Genomic DNA, 25,405 nt, shown 5'->3' with positions numbered 1-25,405 from the left:
TGCGGAAGAGGTGGCCTTGTGGTAAGTGCCGACGTCTATCACTTTGACGATCTGTAGCGTCATTGGATGACGATTCCAGACGCGGGTTCGTACCTCGCTTTGTTCCCTACGACACCCTCCATAACCCCTCGAAGTTAGTTGCAACATTTCTGGGACACCCTGCACATCTCTTACGACATGTATCACCTCGGTGCTCAGCATTCCCCCTCCATCTTCCCTATCTTCCCTTCAATTATTTTTCGTAGTAGACAGTCTCTTCACAGAAAAGAAGCCTTTCTCTATCTTGTCATTTTCATTACTGCTCTTTTCTCTTTCAGTCTTATACATACTACTTCAATTGTCATTCTGTGAGTCCACTTGACATTTAATATTTATCCAGACAGCCACATTTGGAAACTACGCTGGTCTTTTTTCTTCTTTTCTTCTGATTGCCCTTGATTCTTTGTCATAAAATCTTACACTTCAATAATAAAATTTACCGAATCCCTTTCTTAATTCAGTCGGAATTCTATTTGTTCTCAACAAACATTTCACATTTTCAAAAACTCTTTTTTTACCGATAGGTGTTCTACTTCTTATTTCCTCGACACAGCTTCCATTTGGCTGAAATCCAGTTTCCTAAGTGCCTTTTTTTCCCTTTTCTCTTCCGATGATGGTTTGCAAGAACCTTCATGTTTGCTGATTCTCGTCCCTTCATTCTTTCTTACTTTTATCCTTAGCCCTGTAAGCAAGTAACATGACACTGACGTGGCTAACTTATTTCAGAATATTTTTGTGTACACTCCCATGATCAAGTAGTCCAGCTGTGACGCTGCATAATAATTCCAAGCTAGATTCAGTACCTCTAGTGAGTGTCCATTTTATTGCTTTCTTTTCATGTCTGTTTTTACTACGGTGAAGGGAATGAACAGTTAAGAGCTGGCTAGCAAATGATAAGTCGTAAAAGGAGATGGATGCCATAAAAAATATAGAGTCCAAGGCTGGGTCTCAGTTCAGGTGGCCAAAGCGTCATTCAGTTCCCCCATCTGCATGGGCGAGGGGCAGCTAACTCACAGAGAAAAACTCAGCAGTGTTCAAAAGTGCCTTTCGTGAAGGTAAAGAAACCAGGTTTCTCTGCCGGCCGGTGTGGCCGCGCGGTTCTAGGCGCTTCAGTCTGGAACAGCGTAACCGCTACGGTCGCAGGTTCGAATCCTGCCTCGGGCATGGATGTATGTGATGTCCTTAGGTTGGTTAGGTTTAAGTAGTTCTAAGTTCTAGGGGACTGATGACCACAGATGTTAAGTACCATAGCGCTCAGAACCATTTGAACCAGGTTTCTCTCTCCGAAGGCTAGCGTGTGGATCTCCGTACACCAGAAAATAAAATTCCCTTTAAATTTCAGAATCCAGCGTTCTGGTTGGATCGTACTGTTATTTTCTATGGAGTACGCACTTTATCGCCCATGCCATCATGTGGTCATCTCACGGGTCTGTTTCGGAATTATACCGTGGAGTGAGATAAATTTTGTACCTGCGTACCCACCCCACAACTCTACCGATTAAACGCAGCATAAATCCATAACAGTAGGAGAGTATAACGTGTATTTAAGTTTTACTGAGCGAATCTCGCAGTGCCTGCCTGCACTGACCAACGAGATTCCGGCTCTGACAGAATGTTAACATTGAAGATATAGGCAGCTAGGATATGGAGGAGTGAACACAAAGGCTGCTCGGAGACCGTGGAGTATATGCTTGTTGCCTAGCAACTGATGCGGTCAGCTTTGCGGTCGCATGTGAGTGTATCTCCACTTAAGTACTGAGAGCTGAACTGGGAGACCCTGCCGCTACTGCCGCTGACTTGTAAATTTTCGTCACGATTTTGGTAGAATGGGCCAGCACTGCGATCACCGGTTCCGTAGGGACGCGATATTGGTTCACTCCCTTCACGAGCCTGTTATGTCGTTTTAATGCCGCGCAGCCAAGTAGATTGCTTTCAATATGTACTTTGATGATGACGATGATGCTGGTTAGAGGGGCGCTCAACGTTGTGGTCATCAGAATCCGTACAAGTTCCCATCTGTCCATTTCCAGTGTAGCCAGTACCCGAATGATTTTGATAACACAAACACCCAGTCCCCTGGCGGAGAAAATCCCCATCCCGTACTGGAATCAAACCCGGGACCCCGTGATCCAGATGAAGCAACGCTAACCACTTGACCAAGAGCTGCGGACAATATGCGCTTTGGGAATCTGAATATTGTTCGAACCCCGTTTCCGTGTCGTTCATTGTTTCTCTTTTTTTTATTTATTTTTTATTTACTGCCCTTGCTTAGTCACTGTTTGTATTAGGGTATTAGCTGCATAACTTTCCTCTTATCACGCACATCCAGCTGAACTAAGGTTAGAGTTCATCATTAGAATTCATTTATAAAATATTCATCTACAGCTACATGGATAGTCTGCAAATGACACTTAAGTGCCTGGCAGAGGGTTCATCAAACCACCTTCAGAATAACTACTATTGCACTCTCGAACAGCCTGCGGGAAAAAGGAACACCTGTATCGTTCGTTGCGAGGTTTGATTTACGTCATTTTCTTATGATGAGCATTTTTGTATTTGGAGGAAAAATATGGTGTTTGAAATTTCGTGAGAAGATCTCGCCGCAACGAGAAACGCCTTTGTTTTAATGACATCCATTACAAATCCTGTATCATGGCCGTGACACTCTCTCCCCTATTTCTCGACATACAGAAAGTGCTGCTCTCCTTTTGAACTTTCTCGATCTACTCCTGTAAACCTGTCTGGTAAGGGTCTCAAATGGCGTAGAGTACTCCAAAAGAGGACGGACAAGCGTAGTGTAGACAGGCTCTTTAGTAGATCTGTTGCATCTTCTAAGTGTTCTACCTCAAAAACGCCACAACATATTTTGATATTTCCAGTTTAAGTTTACCGTAACCGTAATTCCAAGGTATTTAGTAGAATTTACAGGCTTTATATTTGATTGATTTATCGTGTAGCTTAAGTTTAGCGGATTCGTTTTAGCACTTATGTGGATGCCTCACGTTTTTCATTATTTGGGGTCTATTGCCAATTTTCGCTCCATTCGGATATCTTTTCTTAATCGTTCAATTCTTAATTTCAGTAGGTGACTCTTGTGTTTTGCTTTTCGATAATAAATCTGAAAGTAATAATGACCACTTGTTTCTGCTATGTGTTAGATGAACCCTCCTCTCATTAATTTGTCTATGTAGATCGTGTGGTGCCCTAATTGCCAGGCTTCATTGGGCTACCCCTAGTAATTACCATTCAGTAACACATTTCGGTTCTGCAACATTATCATTTCCCTCAATTAATTTCAATGATTGTATGGGGTCCATCCCTTCTCTGTAGGACACCAGATATCGGACTGCATCACAATAGGGGTATGAAAACTGCGCAGTCGGCAAACCACACCATGTACAAAAAGGCCAAAACAGCTTCGAACGTTACATGTAAGTTATGTTTCAAATATAAATTACGTAAAAACTTCGTTTCTGAAGTCACAAAAAAGTAATTAAGTTCGTTTTACTAGTTTTGGATTAGTCACCCGCAGACTATTGGAAAATTCTCAAGAAAATTTGGAATTCCATAATTGCTCTCGTTCTTAAATACTGGATAAGTATAGTGTGGGTAATTTGTGCACATGAGTTATGCCAGCCCGCATCTCGTGGTCGTGCGGTAGCGTTCTCGCTTCCCACGCCCGGGTTCCCGGGTTCGATTCCCGGCGGGGTCAGGGATTTTCTCTGCCTCGTGATGGCTGGGTGTTGTGTGCTGTCCTTAGGTTAGTTAGGTTTAAGTAGTTCTAAGTTATAGGGGACTTATGACGACAGCAGTTGAGTCCCATAGTGCTCAGAGCCAGCCAGCCAGTTATGCCACATCAACACGTATGCACAGTTTATAACTGTAACACCTAAGCTATAAGTGTTATTGCGCTGACTACGGCAGCATTTTAAATTTTAATATTATGTCAATAACTATAGGGAAATTAAAAAAAACAGAGTTTTTGTTGCCACTGGAAGCAACCTAAGGTGACCGTTGTAACCGTTTAGTAATGTAGATACAGAAGCCAGGCTATAACACAGCATATTAGCATCGGTAAGTAGCCGGCAATGACAGGTGAGTGAGTGGAGAGGATGGCACGCCGGGGCGGCACTCACTGTAGAGCTTGCTGAAGGCGGCGTAGAACTCGCTGAGGCTGAGCCGGCCGTCGCCGTCCGCGTCGTCGAAGGCGAGCATGTGGGCCAGCTGGCAGCCGCCGCTGTCGCCCGATGCGTCGAGGCCCGCCTCGTCCGAGCGGCCAGCCTGCGTACACACGAGTACCAAGTATAACACGCACATTATTACACACACACACACACACACACACACACACACACACACACCTTCTCCAAAATTCCTCATACAACCATCTAGGGCTTGTAGATAGGAACGAATATTTTGAATTAGAGCTGGCCAGCCGTCTGAAAACGTATTTGCTGGGTAGGTACGCAACAGTGTAGTCTCCATGGTCGACGGGAATGCTTACTTTGGATCGGCTGATCTCATTTGACGTCTCTCCTACCTCTCTCACGCCGTCCGCTGTGGCCGAGCGTTTCTAGGCGCTTCAAACCGGAACCGCGCTGCTGCTACGGTCGCATGTTCGAATCCTGCCACGGGCATGGATGTGTGTGATGTCCTTACGTTAGTTACGATTAAGTAGTTCTATGTCTTGGAGACATGCCCTCAGATGTTGAGTCCCATAGTGCTTAGAGCCATTTGAACTATTTTGAACCTTTCTGACATGGTTCGAGCCTCATTCTCGTGTCTGTTAGTTTTAGAGCAACATGGCTGAGTACACGTTTGCAGAATACACCGACATGATTGTTCTCTATGGTGAAGGTTAAGGTATTGGAAGAGCAGCTCATTGCCGTTATCAAGATTGTTATCTACAATGTCCGGTTCCATCGCATACCATTTTCGCCTAAATTACGCTTCACCGTCGGCAGGCCTGACTGTTGTCTCTAAGCAGACGCCATACCCCTGAAATGGAGAGGCCGTACTGCACCGGCAGTGACAGAGAGTGTGTTTCACAATATACGTTCGTCAGTACAATTTGTACCGCCCCACACCGAACCCAAGGTTATTTTGCGGTTCGGTCCCCGGTGGAGCGTCTGACACCAGACGAGTGTAACCCCTATGTTTGCGTGGTAGGGTAATGGTGGTGCACGCGTACGTGGAGAACTTGTTTGCGCAGCAATCGCCGACATAGTGTAACTGAGGCAGAATAAGGGGAACCAGCCCGTATTCAACGAGGCAGATGGAAAACCGCCTAAAAACCATCCGCAGACTAGCCGGTTCACCGGACCTCCACACAAATCCACCGGACGAATTAGTGCCAGGAACAAAGCGCTCCTTCCCGCCCGGAAAGCCGTGCGTTAGACCGCACGGCCAACCGGGCGGGATACATCAAACATTACTTGTGCTGCGTCAGAATGCTAACCTTTCTTTGAAAAGGACAAAAACGGTTTAACTGTAAGCAACATTGTCTGTGAAAACTGAGGAAGTTTTCTTTTCATTCCTTTGCTTCTTAATTAGTGGATTTGTAAAAAAACACATAGGGTGTTAGGGGTGTAAGTGCAGATATTTCTGCTGATGGCCGGCCGTAGTGACCATGCGGTTCTAGGCGCTGCAGTCTGGAACCGCGAGACCGCTACCGGTCGCAAGATCGAATCCTGCCTCGGGCATGGATGTGTGTGATGTCCTTAGGTTAGTTAGGTTTAACTAGTTCTGAGTTCGAGGGGACTAATGACCTCAGCAGTTGAGTCCCATAGTGCTCAGAGCCATTTGAACCGTTCTTTTCCACAACTCTGTATGTCATTTTTATACGCAGCTTGGTTGATTGAGATGTTAAGTTTATTATGCGATAGTTCTCCTGCGTACCTGCCATTGCTATTTTCGGAACTGTGTGGATGATATTTTTCCCGAGGTCTGACGCTAGGTCTCCTATAACTTTCTACACATCTACTTGAATAGACATTTTGTTGCCCCTTGCATAAACTGCTTTAGAAACTCCTATTGACTCTTATTTATCCCACGGATACTTTAAATTCTGGCTCTCATACTGGGTTCCTTATGTCTTCCACATCAACTCGAATTTCTGCATCAATTACGTCTTCAGACAAATCTTACCCTTCATACAAGCCCACAATGTACTCTTTCCACCTATCCACTCTCTCCTATGAGAGCGTAACATACATTGCACACTTAATGGTACCACCTTTGTTTTTATTTTCGAGGATGTTTTGTCTTTTCTGTGTGCCGATTTTTCACAATTTTCCTGCAGCCATTTCGTCTTGGCTGCCCCCTTTTGCATTTTTTTTTTTTTTTTTTTTTTTTTTGTCATAAGTCTACTGACTGGTTTGATGCGGCCCGCCACGAATTCCATTCCTGTCCTAACCTCTTCATCTCAGAGTAGCACTTGCAACCTACATCCTCAATTATTTGCTTGACGTATTCCAATCTCTGTCTTCCTCTACAGTTTTTGCCCTCTATAGCTCCCTCTAGTACCATGGAAGTCATTCCCTCATGTCTTAGCAGATGTCCTATCATCCTGTCCCTTCTCCTTATCAGTGTTTTCCACATACTCCTTTCCTCTCAGATTCTGCGTAGGTCCTCCGCATTCCTTACCTTATCAGTCCACCTCATTTTCAACATTCGTCTATAGCACCACATCTCAAATGCTTCGATTCTCTTCTCTTCCGGTTTTCCCACAGTCCATGTTTCACTACCATACAATGCTGTACTCCAGACGTACATCCTCAGAAATTTCTTCCTCAAATTAAGGCCGGTATTTGATATTAGTAGACTTCTCTTGGCCAGAAATGCCTTTTTTGCCATAGCGAGTCTGCTTTTGATGTCCTCCTTGCTCCGTAAGTCATTGGTTATTTTACTGCCTAGGTAGCAGAATTCCTTCATTGACTTCGTGACCATCAATCCTGATGTTAAGTTTCTCACTGTTCTCATTTCTACTACTTCTCATTACCTTCTTCTTTCTCCGATTTACTCTCAAACCATACGGTGTACTCATTAGACTGTTCATTCCGTTCAGCAGATCATTTAATTCTTCTTCACTTGCACTCAGGATAGCAATGTCATCAGCGAATGGTATCATTGATATCCTTTCACCTAGTATTTTAATTCCACTCCTGAACCTTTCTTTTATTTCCATCATTTCTTCCTCGATGTACAGATTGAAGTGTAGGGGCGAAAGGCTACAGCCTTGTCTTACACCCTTCTTAATACGAGCACTTCGTTCTTGATCGTCCACTCTTATTATTCCCTCTTGGTTGTTACACATATTGTATATGACCCGTCTCTCCCTATAGCTTACCCCTACTTTTTTTAGAATCTCGAACAGCTTGCACCATTTTATATTGTCGAACGCTTTTTCCAGGTCGACAAATCCTATGAAAGTGTCTTGATTTTTCTTTAGCCTTGCTTCCATTATTAGCCGTAACGTCAGAATTGCATCTTTCGTCCCTTTACTTTTCCTAAAGCCAAACTGATGGTCACCTAGAGCATTCTCAATTTTCTTTTCCATTCTTCTGTATATTATTCTTGTAAGCAGCTTCGATGCATGAGCTGTTAAGCTGAGTGTGCGATAATTCTCGCACTTGTCAGCTCTTGCCGTCTTCGGAATTGTGTGGATGATGCTTTTCCGAAAGTCAGATGGTATGTCGCCAGACTCATATATTCTACACACCAACGTGAATAGTCGTTTTGTTGCCACTTCCCCCCATGATTTTAGAAATTCTGGTGGAATGTTATCTATCCCTTCTGCCTTATTTGACCGTAAGTCCTCCAAAGCTCTTTTAAATTCCGATTCTAATACTGGATCCCCTATCTCTTCTAAATCGACTCCTGTTTCTTCTTCTATCACATCAGACAAATCTTCACGCTCATAGAGGCTTTCAATGTATTCTTTCCACCTATCTGTTCTCTCCTCTGCATTTAACAGTGGAATTCCCGTTGCACTCTTAATGTTACCGCCGTTGCTTTTAATGTCACCAAAGGTTGTTTTGACTTTCCTGTGTGCTGAGTCTGTCCTTCCCACAATCGTATCTTTTTCGATGTCTTCACATTTTTCCTGCAGCCATTTCGTCTTAGCTTCCCTGCACTTCCTATTTATTTCATTCCTCAGCGACTTGTATTTCTGTATTCCTGGTTTTCCCGGAACATGTTTGTACTTCCTCCTTTCATCAATCAACTGAAGTATTTCTTTTGTTACCCATGGTTTCTTCGCAGCTACCTTCTATGTACCAATGTTTTCCTTCCCAATTTCTGTGATGGCCCTTTTTAGAGATGTCCATTCCTCTTCAACTGTACTGCCTACTGCGCTATTCCTTATTGCTGTATCTATAGCGTTAGAGAACTTCAAACGTATCTCGTCATTCCTTAGTACTTCCGTATCCCACTACTTTGCGTATTGATTCTTCCTGACTAATGTCTTGAACTTCAGCCTACTCTTCATCACTACTATATTATGATCTGAGTCTATATCTGCTCCTGGGTACGCCTTACAATCCAGTATCTGATTTCGGAATCTCTGTCTGACCATGACGTAATCTAATTGAAATCTTCCCGTATCTCCGGGCCTTTTCCTAGTATATCTCCTCCTCTTGTGATTCTTGAACGGGGTATTAGCTATTACTAGCTGAAACTTGTTACAGAATTCAATTAGTCTTTCTCCTCTTTCATTCCTTGTCCCAAGACCATATTCTCCTGTAACCTTTTCTTCTACTCCTTCCCCTGCAACTGCATTCCAGTCGCCCATGACTATTAGATTTTCGTCCCCCTTTACATACTGCATTATCCTTTCAATATCCTCATACACTTTCTCTATCTGTTCATCTTCAGCTTGCGACGTCAGCATGTATACGTGAACTATCGTTGTCGCTGTTGGTCTGCTGTCGATTCTGATTAGATCAACCCGGTCACTGAACTGTTCACAGTAACACACCCTCTGCCCTACCTTCCTATTCATAACGAATCCTACACCTGTTACACTATTTTCTGCTGCTGTTGATATTACCCGATACTCATCTGACCAGAAATCCTTGTCTTCTTTCCACTTCGCTTCACTGACCCCTACTATATCTAGATTGAGCCTTTGCATTTCCATTTTCAGATTTTCTAGTTTCCCTACCACGTTCAATCTTCTGACATTCCACGCCCCGACTCGTAGAACGTCATCCTTTCGTTAATTATTCAATCTTTTTCTCATGGTAACCTCCCCCTTGGCAGTCCCCTCCCGGAGATCCGAATGGAGGACTATTCCGGAATCTTTTGCCAATGGAGAGATGATCATGACACTTCAATTACAGGCCACATGTCCTGTGGATACACGTTATGTGTCTTTAATACAGTGGTTTCCATTGCCTTCTGCATCCTCATGTCGTTGATCATTGCTGATGCTTCCGCCTTTAGGGGCAATTTCCCACCCCTAGGACAAGAGAGTGCCCTGAACCTCTATCCGCTCCTCCGCCCTCTTTGACTAGGCCGTTGGCAGAATGAGGCTGACTTCTTATGCCGGAAGTCTTCGGCCGCCAATGCTGATTATTCATCAAAAATTTAGGGATTGGCGAGGATCGAACCCGGGACCGAAGACGTTTTGATTATGAATGAAAGACGCTACCCATAGACCACGAGTCCATTTACACTCTTAAAGGATTTGTGTGGTAGTACATCTGTCTTATCCTCAGCATTTTCGTGCTTCATCCTTTCATCGATCAGCTACACACGGGTTCTTGGCAGTTACGTTCCTTGTACAATTTTTTTTTCTCTACAGTATCTATGATTGTTCTTTCTTTGAGATGTCCTTCCCTCTTTAAATTGAAGTACCTACTGTGGGATTACTTAACCGCAGTATCCGTATCCTTAGTGAAGTTAAAAGGCGATTCATAAATTCTGAGCACTGTAGTATCCAGTTTCCTTCCGCACTGATTCTTCCATACGACTATCTTGAACTTTATTCTACTCTTCATATTATTAAATTGTAATCTGAGTCTATAACTGCTCCTGATACGCTTTACAACCCAATATCTCATTTGGAATCTGTTTCTGACCATGATGTTATCCAGCTGGAATCTTCAAGTGTCCCTGGTTATTTTCCAAGTATACATCCTCTTCTTACTTTTCTTGAACAGAATATTAGCTGCTTTCGGATATGTATTGCATAATTCAATTAGTAATCGTCCTCTCTCATTTTTATTTACAAGCCCATATTCTCCCTTAACATCTTCTGCTGTTCCTTTCCCTACAATTTGGTTCCGATCCCCAATGCATGTTTGATTTTCATCTCCCATTACATACTGAACTGCACGTTCAATAACCGCCTATACTTATTCTATCTCATTTTCTACTTACGACATCGGCATTTGAAGGTGAAATATCGTTGTTAGCCTTGGTTTGCTGTCTAAACAACTCTGACATAGAAGTCTTTACGCAAGCTCACTCTCTTTCCCACTTCTGACACTCCATTCTGTGTTTCGTTGAATGTTGTCCCTTCCTTGCTAATTACATATTTTTGACATGGTAACCTCCACTCTTCATTCCTCTCCCGGTAGTCCGAATGGGGAACTAATAAGAAATCTTCTGTCACTGGAGAGTTCATCGCGACTCTTTTTCAGTTACGGGCCTCATGTCCCGTGACTTCACATTATGTCTTTCACGCAGTTGTTCCCAATGACTTCTGGTTTTCATGCCGTTATTAATTTCTGATGCTTCATCCTTTTAGGGACAGTATCCCATCCCAAGGGCGAGAGAGTGCTCTGAGTGTTCGCTTCTCCGTCCGCTATGACAAGGCCATTATCATAACGAGGGTGACTTCTTACGCCGGAAGATTTCGGGTTCCATTGCTGATGATTTTCATTCGAAATGTAAGCAGTGACTGGGTTCGCATGCCAGCTCTGAAACGAACTGCTTGTTAGTCAAACACACTAACCCCCCTTTCCTTTTAATTTACCACATTTTTACGTCGTGTTTACAGCCTTTTTGTTCAAAATTACAGTTGCTATTCAGAAAAAAAAAACCAGCATCGGTGTCAATGTTGCATGGGACCGCCACTTTCATACTTACCAAACAAAAAACAAGAATGTTTTGCCTTTTTCAGTCGGTTCCTCTAGCTATTATTTTTACCTGAAAAAAGGCCAAAGGGCCACAAAAATGAAACAGATTGTGAAACAATATACCTGAAAAGGGGCCATGACGAGAATACCACAACGACAAGCTAACTCAGCCGGTACCTTGACGACGAAATACAAAGTTCAGCATACTGGCGATAAAATCTCGATACCGTGGCAGACGCAAACTCTTCCAATGTGTAGTGAACATATGTTGGCGGAAGGAAAGTGAGTTCGTATCGCATACTTCATCTACAACGTAGTGAACATAGTGTCCAAACATCAGTGCCGTTGTATTTTACTTAAACCTCAAAAAATGTGAGGAATCTGGACACAACATGATATCAGCTATAAAGGCAGTCTCAACGGATCGAGTTACAAACGCTACCTGTTTTTTAAGCCAGTACCAGTTCACTTCAGGACACTGACAGGTAAATCTATGTTGTAGTGAATCTGTGGCCGGACAGCCACCTCCTTGGGACAGCGACCTCATCGATACGTGACACTAAGCCGAATACAAAACTGACGCTCATTGGTGGAGATCAGGTTGCGCACCATTTGGTAGTATGCGGACCCCACCGCCAATTGTTAAGCAGGAAAGCTGAAAGTTTTAAGCAATGCCCGTTCAAAAGGTGCCATACAATGCATCCCTCCCCTGTGCATTAAAAAAAAGGGGGGAAGTGAGGTGCTGACTCTGTAGGATGTCAGCTCGCAAGTAACTGAAAGCAACATAATTCACGGAGATGTTTTAACTGAAATTTCAATCCACCAATATCGGCAGGCTGATCAAGACCGCCCTGCTGCAGACGGTAAAGTAACCTAGACGTGAATGTGTGGACTGCGTGAGAGATAGTCAACACGATGCGCTGAACAAATGACACAGACGCCTTCCTTTGAGTATCAGGAAGTACCAAACCCCCCGAGGGAATGTACACACGCAGATACCTCACATCATAATCAAAAAGTGTGATGATTCCATAAAAAGCGGTTAGACGGCTGTTTTAGTTTCCCAGTAACCATTTCAGGAAGGGAAAATATCTCAGCGATGTAGTACATATTGCACAAGTCGTAGGTATCCAGGATCAGAACTTTATAAATCAGGGTAAGGGAACGCCGTTTTGTTCCAGGACTACACCTTGTATCTTCTTCTTAACTGACTTGCAATTAATTGTATGAGCAATAGAATCTCAGCGGGAGAACACAGTAACACCATCACATTATCCGCGGATGCACGTATGTATGCACCGAGAGTCTCTTGCTCAAGAGTATCCATCTTTGCAACTCAGTGACGATTCTTCGAAGGAGGCGCTCAAGTGATACAACAAACAACTACACTGAAAGTGGACTTTCCTGACGAAAACCCGTAGGGATGGTAATCTGGGTGTCAGTTGGCCACTGACAGTCACCGAAACTTGGATGCCCATAAACAAATTAGACAAGAACCTGTACGTGTCGATTATGAACTCAACGACTTCCAGTGCCTGCAACAGGAAGCCATGGCTGAGCCAGTGGAAAGCCATGTCAGAATTCCATAAAGCTGTAGAACCAGGAACAGTAGCAACAACGGCCACCGATATGACATCAGGACATTAACTACCACGGAAATTAAAAGTAGAAGACTACTCTAGAGGAAGAAACACAGAGTTAAAATTAGCTCCTACCAGAATACTCTGTGAACTTTACTGTAACAATTATACCACCTTTTTCTTATAAAATTGAGAACGGTACGAAATGCACCCTGTACAGGACGCTGGACTGTACGAAGATCAGAATCAAGGTCAGGTAAAAAAAGTACGTCCTACACTTCTAACATTATCAAGATGTTTAATCCCTTACATCGGAATGCCATCTCTAAAAACCAAGGCAGTCCCCGGGGAACATTCTGGAGCCACATTAAGCACAGTGAGTAATTCAGGCAGAGGAAATGAATGAATTAAAAACAATTGTGAGAATACGACATCCGAACAGGAATCGTAGATAAAATGCCTCAGTGAAGGTAGCCGTGTTTCCGATTCCACCTACAGGTAATTGACGTTCAAAGAAATAAACTTACAAGGCTACATATTTTAACAACTAGAAACCAAATTCGATCTGCTGACCAACTTAAATACGGAATCAAGAGCCATTACTGAGTCAGTAGACGAATCAGAGGTTGAGGGCTAGAACCCCCGCCTCTGAATTCTTTATGTGTGTTATTTTGACGAGCCACAGCGCGCTCAGGTGGGACGAGTTGTTTGCAGCGACTATGAGGCAACACGCCATCTGCAGTGGGCGTGGGCGGTTCTGAAACATTAAGCAAATTGGGTGACAAACAAGGAGCGTCAGAGGTCCACTCTGCGGCTTGGGATCCTTGCAGTTAACATTGACATACAGAAGACGTGTCAGGCTTCAAAACATTTGGATCTGGCCACCAGTCACCTCCTTGAGATCAACAACAGTAGGTTGTTCCAGCGTAAAGCGAGAAGTTAAATTTACGGGTGCCGCAATTTCTAACTGTTGAATCATTGGAACACCAAAAGGCTCAGCGACTTCCTCACCCTTGAGTGGTTCCGGAGGTGTTACATGTAGAGTCGGAGGAATGCTAGGAGAAGCTCTAAAGCCCTCAGCAGCTGTTTCCACACCATCGACCACATCAGGATTGCAGAACTCAGCACTAAAAGATGCGTCAATCGACAAACTTAGTTCAGGAAGGTGTGGGTGAGGAGTATACGTACACGACTCCTCACCATCCTACGTACGGCGTGTCTGGATTGCCAGCTGGGCAGTAAGCATTTCAGGATCGTGCTGCAAGGGTATAGGCGGAAAATCGGGAACAGAAAGCTGCCCTTCCATCTGTTGTTATACTGCACCTGCGGAAGACGTGCCCCAAACCTCGTTAGCAGTAGAACGCAGATCAGCTAAAGTCGATTACTGATGAGATCTTCAATACAAATACCACCGTGGGCAATTAGATCTAAGATGGCCACTTTCATTGCACAGAAAGCACGTCGCCACATGTCGGCTTTTCGTTAAATGAATGCGGTAATCAGAAACTTGTAGATGGGCTGGAATCTTATATGTGACTCCCATATCCGTTCAACGAATCTCATAACAGCATTGCAACCGGTGTTGAGTGGGCCGGCTTCCGCACCCCATAAGGGAACAAGACCTCCTTAACTAAACTGTCGTCAGATCGGAGGGGAGATAAAATACTCGGACATTCATAGACACATCAAAAAAAGTTTTGCAATAACCTCGATTCCGAGAGTTCCGGAACCTATACAGAAAATTGTTATAGAGATCAACATTAACATCATTTCCGCTCTTTTTATTGCCCATAAAAAATACACATTGCATGTTGTACCACCATGCAGAAAGACCTTCAGAGGTGGTGGTCCATATTACTGTACACACCGGTACCTCTAATATCGAATAGCACGTCCTCTTGCTTTGATGCAAGCCTGTATTCGTCGTAGCATACTATCCACAAGTTCGTCAAGGCACTGCTGGTCCGGATTGTCCCACTCGTCAAAGGTGATTCGGCATAGATCCCTCAGAGTGGTTGGTGGGCTACATCGTCCATAAACAACCCTTTTCAATCTACCCCAAGCATTTACGATAGGGTTCATGTGTGGAGAACATGCTGGCCACTGTAGTCGAGCGATGTCGTTATCCTGAAGGAAGTCATTCACAAGATGTGCACGATGGGGGCGCGAATTGTCGTCCATAAAGACGAATGCCTGGCCAATATGCTGCCGATATGGTTGCACTGTCGGTCGAAGGATGGAACTCACGTATCGTACAGCCATTACAACGCCTTCCATGAACACCAGCGGCGTACGTCAGCCCCACATAATACCACCCCAAGACAGCAGGAAACCGCCACTTTCCTACACTCGCTGGACAGTGTGTCTAAGGCGTTCAGCCTGACCGGGTTGCCTCCAAACACGACTCCGACGATTGTCTAGTTGAAGATATATGCCACACTCATCGGTGAAGAGAACGTGATGCCAATCCTTAGCGGTCCATTCGGCACGTTGTTGCGTCCATCTGTACAGCACTGCCATCTGTACAGCACTGTATGGTGTAGTGATTGAAAAGATGGACCTCGCCATGGACGTCGGCGGCGAAGATGCGCGTCATGCAGCCTATTGCGCATTGTTTGATCATAACACGCCGTCCTGTGGCTGCGCGTAGTGCATTATTCATCATGGTGGCGTTGCTGTCAGGGTTCCTCCGAACGATAATCCTTAGGTAGCGGTTATCCACTGCCGTAGTAGCCCTTGGGAGGCCTGAGCGAGGCATGTCATTGACAGTTTCTGTCTCTCTGTATCTCCTCCATATCCGAACAACATCACTTTGATTCACTCCGAGACGCCTGGACACATCCCTTGTTGAGAGCTCTTCCTGGCACAAAGTAACAATGCGGACGCGATCTAACCGCGTTATTGACCGTCTAGTCATAGTTGAAGTACAGAGAACACAAGCCGTGTGCCTCCTTCCTGGTGGAATTACTGGAACTGACCTGCTGTCGGACCCCTTCCTGTCTAATAGGTGCTGCTCATGCATGGTTGTTTACATCTTTGGGCTTGTTTAGTGACATTTGTAAAAAAACGGACTGTGTCTGTGATACAATATCCACAGTCAACGTCTATCTTCAGGAGTTGTGGGACCCGGGTCATGCAAAACTTTTTTTGATATGTGTATAATCCATTTCCATGTTGGAGAGAAGCACCATTCTTGTGGATCCTTCACATCTTCAAAGAGAAGTTGAGAACCATGAAGTAACAGCAACCTATGGAAACCCCCGAGATGAAGACATATAATGCGTATCCACACGACCTGTGGCCCGTAATTCAGGAAGTTTCCATTGTCAAAAGTTTAAGATTGTTCCCCACTTCGGATCTCCGGGACGGGACCGCCAAGGGGGAGGTGACCGTTACAAAAATATGGGATAACCTACGATGCGATAACATCCTACGACACATGAAATGTGTTCGTTGCTGCGTATATGGGCAGCCATCAGCTGTATAATGGAATGACGACAATGAAAGCTTGTGCCGGACCGGGACTCGAACCCTGATAGTCCGCATATTGCGAGTGGTCGCCTTACCATTGAATTATTTTTCTTCGTTGCATTTGGTCGGAGCGAATGTCACATGACCCCGATTCAAGTTTGTGGTAGATCCACGGCCATACCCAAACATCCATATGTCATCAACCATGTTTGGATCTAGCCATGAAGCGTGCTCTGATATCCTAAATGTAAGGCGACCGCTCGCGATCAGCGGGAAATCCGATTAAGAGTCCCGGTCCGGAACAACTTTTCATTGCCCTTACTCCATTATACAGCAGCTGGTTGTCCATCTTCAAAAGTGGGAGTACATTTCCTGTATTTCATAGAGGCTGTAGAACTACAGAGCCTGTTGTTTCGGACATATCTGCAAGTCCGAAGAAACAGTTCATTATATCTCTAAACAACACGGTACTGCAATATCGTATTGAACCGTTACAGTTTAGAAGTCGGAACTCCGAGAAGTATGAACGTAGTAGAAAATCCGGAAAATTTTAACACGGAACTGCAGAGGCTCAATGTAGATCTAGCGAGGCTCTGTTAAGTCGTATGGTAAGAAGATAAACTTCTGGTGAGACAGTATACAGTAATATCAACAGCAACAGAAAATGGTGTAATGAGAGCAGAATTCGTTATGAAGAGGAGAGTCTGTGTTAGCAGTTGAGTGATCGGTCGCTCTCATAAGAATCGACACCAACAAACCAAGGCCAGCAACGATAGTCACAAGGAGAAGGTAAGGAGTTAGAGAACGTATACAGGGTGTCCCAGCTATCTTGTCCACCCAAAATATCTCTGGAACAATAACAGCTATTGGAAAACGACTTTCACCGGTATCAATGTAGGGCTGGGGCCCATGAATGTACATATTTGGAAACATTCTAAAACGAAAGTATATGTGTTTTTTAACACAAACTTACTTTTTTTTAAATAGACCTCCTGTATTTTTTCTTCAGCAATCCATAGCATGATAAAGCACATACACAATGGCGTTGATTGCATCGCAATATTCCCGTTACATCCCGAGATATTAAGACGCGAAGTTGACGCTTGAAACACCCGACATGCGCTGCTAGCGCACGTCCTGAGGCTCAGGCGTGAACCCCATGCTGCCCGTAATCGCGATGTGACTGACATGTGTAATCACACTTCCATACTTATCAAGAGGTCCGAAACGAATAATACGGTCTGCTGCCATCCTGCATTAACGTCGTACATTCCAGCAGGTATTTATCCCATAGGCTAGGGGTGATGCGGTTCTGTAACATATCTGTGTACCGCAACGTTAGTCATAAAGTTAACTTCGCTTATCGTTAATCCGTTACTAAAAAGGTAATGCCGTTCAACGTTAAAACTTTACTTCACTGTAGACCTAGCGCAAGTGAAAGTTAATCATTCACTCGTAATAGTAAAATTCATGTTGATGGCTTTAGTGAAACGAGCAAGTGGACTAAAATTTTTACCGTTGTTTCGGACCTCTTGATAAGTATGGAGGTGTGATTACACATGTCAATCACATCGCGATTACGGGCAGCATGGGGTTCACGCCTGAGCCTCAGGACGTGCGCTAGCAGCGCAGGTCGGGTGTTTCAAACGTCAACTTCGCGTCTTAATATCTCGGGATGTAATGGGAATATTGCGATGCAATCAACGCCATTGTGTATGTGCTTTGTCATGCTATGGATTGCTGAAGAAAAAATACAGGAGGTCCATTTAAAAAAAAGTAAGTTTGTGTTAAAAAACACATATGCTTTCGTTTTAGAATGTTTCCAAATATGTACATTCATGGGCCCCAGCCCTACATTGATACCGGTGAAAGTCGTTTTCCAATAGCTGTTATTGTTCCAGAGATATTTTGGGTGGACAAGATAGCTGGGACACCCTGTATAAGGATACTGAAAAGGTAATTCAGTATATGTAGTGAGATGAAAATCTAATAATTATGGGAGATAGGAACGCGGCTGTAGGCGAACGAGTAGAAGAAGGGGTTACGAGAGGATATGGCTGCTTGGCAGTAGGGAAGAGGGAGGAAAAGACTGACTGAGTTCTGTAAAAATATTAAGAAGGAAATAGCGAAAATTCTGTTCAAAGTGCGCAAGAGGAGGAATTGTATTTGGAATAGACCCAGAGCCACGAAAACTTAGTACCTGGATTAAATCATTATCAGACACAGATTCCGAAATCAGATACTGGATTGTAAGGCGTCTCCAGGAGCAGATATTGACTCAGATTACAATCTAGTAACCGTGAAGAGTAGACTGAAGTTTAAGAAAATCGTAAGGAAGAGCCAGTGTGGAAGGAAATGGCATACTAAAGAACTGAGGAATGATAAGTCGCATTTAAAGTTGGCTAAGGATGTGGATAGTGCGATAACGAATACCATGGTAGACATTTATGTTGAGGAAGAGTGGACATCCATAAGAAGGAAATCACAAATGTTGAACAGACAAACTAACAAAATAGCTCGGATGAAACATTGGATAACAGATGATATACTTCACTTGGCTGACGAGAAAGGAAGTACAAACATGTTCAGGATAATATCGGAATAAAGCAGTATAAACCCTGCAGGTGTGAAATAAATACAAATTGCAGGGCAGCAAAGGCTAAATGACTAGAGGAATAACACGAAGGCATCAAAAAATAAGTGATCGTCCGAAGAACTGAGCGTGCAAAGAGGTGAAAACAATCTTTGGCGAAATTAAATCGAAGGATGGTAACATTAAAAATGCAATGGGAATACCTCTGTTAACTGCAGAGGAGAGAGCAGATAGGTGGAAAGAGTACACATAAGGCCTTTATGAGGAAGAAGATTTGTACGATGACATTATAGTAAAAGGCATTCGAGTCGATATGGAAGGCATAGAGGACCCAGTATAAGACTTAAACTTCGCTTTGGAAGACTTGAGGTGAAATAAGGCAGAAGGGTTAGATAACATTCCACTTGCATTTCCAAAGTCATTAGTGGAAGTGGCAACCAAACGACTTTTCAATTTGGTGTGTAGAATGTAATATGACACTGGCGCTGTGACATCAGACTTCGGAAAAATGTCATCCACACAATTCCGAAGAGGACAAGCACAGATAAGGGTGAGAACTATCGCATAATCAGCTTAACGGCTCATGCAACCAAGCTCCTGACAAGAATGATAAAACAGAAGAGTGACAAACGAAATCTAGGACCTGTTATGTCACGATTATTCTGGCTTCAGAAAAGGTAAAGGCGCCGCTAGTGAAGAAGTTCTGTCGTTGCGGTTGACAATAGAAGCAAGTGTGAAGAAAAATAAAGACACGTTCATAGGATTTGACGACTTGGAAAAAGCGTTTGACAGTGTAAAATGGCGCGAGATGTTCGAATTTCTGAGAAACACAGGAGCAAGCTATAGAGAAAGACGGGTAGTGCACAATTTGTACGAGGACCAAGAGGGACCAATAAGACTGGAAGACTATGAACAAAGTGCTCGGATTAAGAAAGATGTAAGTCATAATCTTTCGTCTCCACTTTTCAGTCTGTTGATAGAAGGAGCAATAAGCGAAATACACGAAACATTCTAGAGTGGGATTTAAATACTGGATGTAAGAATATTGTGCATAAGACTGGCTGATGATATTCCTAGCCTCGGTGAAAGGGAAGAGGAATTTCTGGCTTTGTTCAATGGAATGAACAGTCTAATGAGTACAGAATATGTACTGAGAGTAATGTGAGTAAGAGCTAATTGAGAATATCATAACTGAGAATAGTGAGAAACTCAACATGAAGATTGGTGCTCACGATGTAGACGAAGTATCTTATTAGGGGCGAATGAAGTAGCACATAAGCAGCATACAAGCACAGGCAAAGAGCGCATTCCTGGACAAAAGAAATCTACTGGTATCATATATCGGCCTTATTTTTGGCAAGAAACTTTCGAAAATGTGCGTTTCGAACAAACAAGAGAACCGAACCGTTTGAGATATGGTGATACAGAAGAATGTTGAAATTTTGATGGGCTAATAAGATAAGGAATGCAGTGCTTGTCCACAGATTCAGCGAAAAAGTAGCATGTAAAGGACACTGAAGAGAAGAAGTGACAGTTTGATAGACCATGTGGTAAGGTATCATCGAATAAATTCCTTGGTGCTAAAGGGAGTTGTAGAGAGTACAAACTATAGGGGATGGCACTAATTTGAATACATCCAACAATTAACTGACGATGTAGAGTTAAAGAGATTTCCTTTAGGAGAGATATTCATGGCGGGGCGCTTTAAGACAGTCAAAAGACTGGTGACTCGAAAAGAAAAAAAAAAATACTAACTGTTGCACAATCTATTTATGTCACTGGTTCAGTCTGTTTGTCGTTGGTGCCTTATAACATCGCAACTAGCGAAACTCTTAGCTCCGTTAATGTTTTTGTGCTGACACGTATATATCCTCCTTTCGTAACCACTACTGTAGATCAGGTCTCTAAGGCTCGGAAGCTCCAAAATGCTATTTGTTGACTGAAAAATGGCCCCTGCACACTTTAGTGGAGGTTTACTACTCCTCGACGGAGTACAGGCCAGGAATTGCAATTTTTATTTTTATTTATTTATTTGGTTTTTATTTTATTTAATTTCTTTTTCGACCAACATTAATTTTCCTCTATAGTTCCTTTTTATTTTGCAGATATTATGAATACATGAGAAGCGCATTTCATAGATAATTTATAATGTTTATAGATTTTATAGCAATGCAAAAATAATTTCATCTCTTGATAATTTATAGTAACGTAGTGATCTTCATCGCACTAAACAAGCTCAACCAGAAGTTGGATGTATTACGAAATGATTTCGTAATAGGTTCCCAAAACGTGATGCTCTATCAGGATCAGGCCAAAAGTTTCGTATAGCATGTGGATTTGTAATAGTCCAACGTCGTGAAAATACCAGCTTGCAACAGAAGTAAATAATGGTCATTTTTCAACGTCAACGAACTGCAAGGCAGTGGACTCTGCTTCCTATACAGTGAGACAGTGGAATCATCAGTGCCTTGATGATCCCTTTAGTAGACTCAATCAAACCCGGAAAGCTTTGCAGAGGTTGTACGAGTGTGCCTGAAATTTAAAAACACATTAAATAGCCATAAGTTCGCCGTCATGAAGCTAAATAACAGCTGAAAGTTATAACCTCTCCCAAGTGAGTATTGGGAAGAAACACGTAACTCGAGAGAGCAGCGTACCTTGTCCAGCTCTTCTTGCATCAGCGCGCCGTCCCCGTTGCTGTCGTAGTGGGTGAACATGGCCGTCACCAGGTACTCCCTACCCGGCGTGCGGTTGTCGTCCGATGTGAGTTTCGCGTGGCTGTAGAGCAGCAAGTTATCCTGAAACGTAAAAGCGTGCTCTGACAAACACTTCTCGCACCGGCTACAGTATAAGGAGATCATTTAACAAATCTCTGTAAATAGATCAATCTGTGATTTTTCAAGAACTGAAGCGTAGCAACATAGCTTATCAAATGGTCCTCAAAACGCTGTAGCGTACCCAGACACTAGGTGTGCTTGAGCCTACGTGACGAAATAGTCACGGCACTGAGATGGTGGGCTCAAGTCATCTGGGCGCTGGAGACGCTACAAACGACATTACGGAGTCGAGGTCTTAAGAATCAAAAGATGAGAGGATTTTCTCTAAAAAAAGTGACACTAACGAGCGGAAATTGCCAATTTCCAGGATGCTCTAGCGTAGAGAGGCCAAGTCTTAGGCCAGTCGGAACGAAGATTTCTGGCGGCTCCATGGCGCTGGGAAAGGCAGTCGCTGTTTGGCTGGCTGGTTGCAGCTGCCTCATAGTAGCGATGTGACGGCTTAAGTGCTGGCAAGAGTGTCAACTGCTCGTGAACTATTTGTGGCCACGTAACGTGGCGGAAGCAAGTAGGTCCATGCAAGCGGCGCCTTCTAGGAGCGATGCTGCTATCATCTCTAGGAGAGGTGAAGGCTCAGAGAGTCACAGCACTACCGCATTACTGTTATTACTATATTAGTAGACCACAGTAATATTGCACGTAAGAGTGACGGTGCTTCAGTTGGCTCGTGTGTGTACCGGTCCACTTGAAGCCCACCTGAACATGCTCTGTTACTCTAATGACCAGACAACTTGCTCGTAAGCTATTCAGACTTCCTTACTGTATAAGAAAGTCGAAAAAAGGATATGATTTTTGTTTACTTTAACTTCACCATGTGTTTTGATAACAGCAGAGGGAGACCAACTGTATTATCATCGTGGTTGGGTAGTACTGACACACTCCGTTTTGCCTGTATTACAGTGGCCCCTGGGTTCCCGCGGGTAGGCGACACGTGGTGCAGTACTGTCATGCTGGTGGGCTATGTGCCGCGACACAGCAGCACGAGCGAGAAATTCTTCCCACCTGCCACCACTCGAGAGATTTTCGAAGGGAAATACATAACCGATGGAACAGCCCCTGGGAAGAATTTGCAAATTCCTAATATAAGAGTGAGAACAACAATAAGCGATATAATTTAACAAATATAGAGGAAAAAGGGCGAACGAAGTGTGTTAATGAAGGGTAATGCACATTTCGTGTGAGAACTAATATAAACTAACGACTCGGCCCAGCTTCGTATGGGTAACGTTTATGTACTACTCGTTTATAGGCCACTTGTAAAGCTATGTGCGAAATTCAGAGAACAAACTGAAGTAAATGAATATGATCACTTTCATTTAAATTAATCACTTTCATGTAAATTACTCTCCTTAAGCACAACACACCAGGAAATTTGTCTGAAGACATGAATGTTATGTGTACCCCATTGAATTCGCTTTTGGAGCGACATCTCATGGGAGCACATCGTGATTTAAGTAATACATTTACAACCAACGTAAGGGCTGAATGCGAACATGGATGTGAATTGAAACTGCTAATAGAAGGAAAACAGAAATTGGCAGCCTGAAATTGTCGTCGTATTTCGAAACGCGTCCCTCTACCATCTGTAGAAGTACTTCGATACTTGTGTATCTATCCGCAGGAAATTTCTGAATACCATTCAAGAAGAAATTTCTGAATCCCATTCAATATGATCTTTAAAATGTCAAAATATCTTTCTCGCCAGTGGAGATTCATTTACCAATCTTATATATAAATTTAAAGTGTGCAAAAAGTAACATCTTTCGGCCAACCACGCAAAGAATCGTGTTCGTATCTATGTTTAACTCAAGGAAAGGGGAAAGCTGAAAGATGCGTCATCTGTTGCGCTGCTGCAAAATTTTATAAATGAAGCAAAGTGGCATCCTATGCCGAAGTAGGTTTTCGAAAACATTTTGCGTTATACATAAATAACTGAAAACCATAGCTTTTAGATTCGCATGGTTTTCGCTATGTAGTTGTTCTGAAGCGATTACAATCACCTGGATGTCACTTAGGCGACGTGCATGTCCCTAATCGAGAGTTACAGTGTAATGTGGAATACAAGCCACCTTTCGTTTCTGGAGAATCTCTACTCCATTGGAACTGGGAAGCTAGGTTAAAAGACATAGTCAAAAAGGTGACTCCAGCAGCATTCGTTGCCACAAACTCTCTGTTTCCAGCCTCACGCTCTACCGCTAGACCACAATACCTCGATGCTGAATGCACTTTCGACTATCTGCAGCTCTCTCTAGTTGTGGGGCTGTACGCTGGTTGGCAGTGGCATTGAGTTTAGTACATCAGAAATCAGACCATTTCTACGAAATATTTGTTTATTACATACAAAAACCATCTTTGCGAATCAGTGTATCTATTAGTGAAAACCAGATCAGAATCCTTACAACAGTTTCTGAGATTAGCTTGCACACACCCCGATATTTATGCATCCTACCAACTTCAACTCTTCCCCACCTGTCCCACTCCACACCAGTCTCCATTTGTCTTCTTACCTCTGCATCCATCCTTATCCATTGCCTCTTATAATCACTACACTTCCCGTACTATTCCGTACCCTCTGTCTTTCCCACGTTTGTATAACCACTATCCGCCTCATCTCTTATCTGTCCTCTCCATAGGTTCCATACCTAACAGCCCTTACCTCTTAACCTAACCTGTCAGCTCCTACCTCTTTATCCTCACACCTCAACCATATGGAACGTGTTCTCTCCTCCGACAGCTCTTCTCACCCAGTGCAGGTCCTTCTGATTGTAAGTGAAAGTGCAGTGCTTCAGTGTTTCTAATTGGAAGAGATTCACCTTCCTGTGATGTGTTTTTAAATTGAATATCGTTTGTTAGCTGTCTGTCTTTGGTTTTTAATTTAAAATAGAAAAAGACGATAAAATTTGTTCTCATCTATATTTTTTTAACTGAGTTGGCTGAAGAGAGGAGTGTTGTACTGCTGACAGCCTACTCTCCACCTATATGGAGCGAGGAGGATGAAATAAGAATAAAGGAAAACAAAAAGAAAGAGGCCTGGCTTGGAGCGGGGGATTTCGCCGTCGACTTTTGGATCATTTGTAAACTGAACTGTTGGAATACAGTAATATGAAGGACACCATGCTACAAAACATGAGCCAAGAGCTCTCTCTAAGAGGAATCACGTGCTCCAGGAGCACCACAACTTGTAATAGATATTATAGCCCTTGGAAATGTGGTTAGGACTTAAATTGGTTGTGGGCTGGTTTTGCCTCTCTAATTACACTGAAGTGCCAAACAAACTGGTGCATCTGCCTAGTATCGTGTAGGGCCCACACGAGCACGCTGAAGTGCCTCAACACAACATAACTTGAGCTCGACTATTGTCTGAAGTAGTGCTGAAGGGAACTAACACCATGAATCCTGCAGGGCTGTCCATAAATCCCTAAGAATACGAGGGAGTGGAGATCTCTTCTGAAGAGCACGTTGTAAGGCATCCTATATATGCCCAATAACGTTCAAATCTGGAAAGTTTAGTGGCCAGCGGAAGTGTTGTAACTCAAAAGAGTCTTCCTGGAGGCACTCTATTGCAATTCTGGACGTGTGGGGTGTCACATTGTCCTGCTGGAATTGCCCAAGTCCGTCGGAATGCAGAATGGACATGAATGGATGCAGGTGATCAGACAGCATGCTTACGTAGGTGTCACCTGTCAAAGTCTTATGTAGATGTATCAAGGGTCCCATATCACTGCAATTGCATGCGCCCCACACCATTACAAAGCCTTCACCAGCTTGAATAGTCCCCTGGTAACATGCAGGTCCTATGGATTC

The 25,405-nt window shown here is 43.5% G+C and overlaps 1 protein-coding gene across 1 annotated transcript in view; it reads right to left on the bottom strand.

Moving 5' to 3' along the window:
- The window catches only part of LOC126259840 (follistatin-related protein 5-like), a 279,684-nt gene that overhangs the window by 169,302 nt on the left and 84,977 nt on the right, over positions 1 to 25,405 (bottom strand). The window contains exons 4-5 of the mRNA XM_049956931.1: positions 21,425 to 21,565; positions 4,176 to 4,320 (exon numbers count right to left, since the gene is read on the bottom strand). Of these exons, the coding sequence (XP_049812888.1) occupies positions 4,176 to 4,320; positions 21,425 to 21,565 (286 nt within the window). The remainder of the gene's footprint in view (positions 1 to 4,175; positions 4,321 to 21,424; positions 21,566 to 25,405) is intronic.

This window comes from Schistocerca nitens, chromosome 1, assembly GCF_023898315.1.
Source record: "Schistocerca nitens isolate TAMUIC-IGC-003100 chromosome 1, iqSchNite1.1, whole genome shotgun sequence".
NCBI classification, from domain to species: domain Eukaryota; kingdom Metazoa; phylum Arthropoda; class Insecta; order Orthoptera; family Acrididae; genus Schistocerca; species Schistocerca nitens.
Note: the sequence above shows the minus strand (reverse complement) of the source record. Positions and strands in the feature narration are given on the sequence as shown.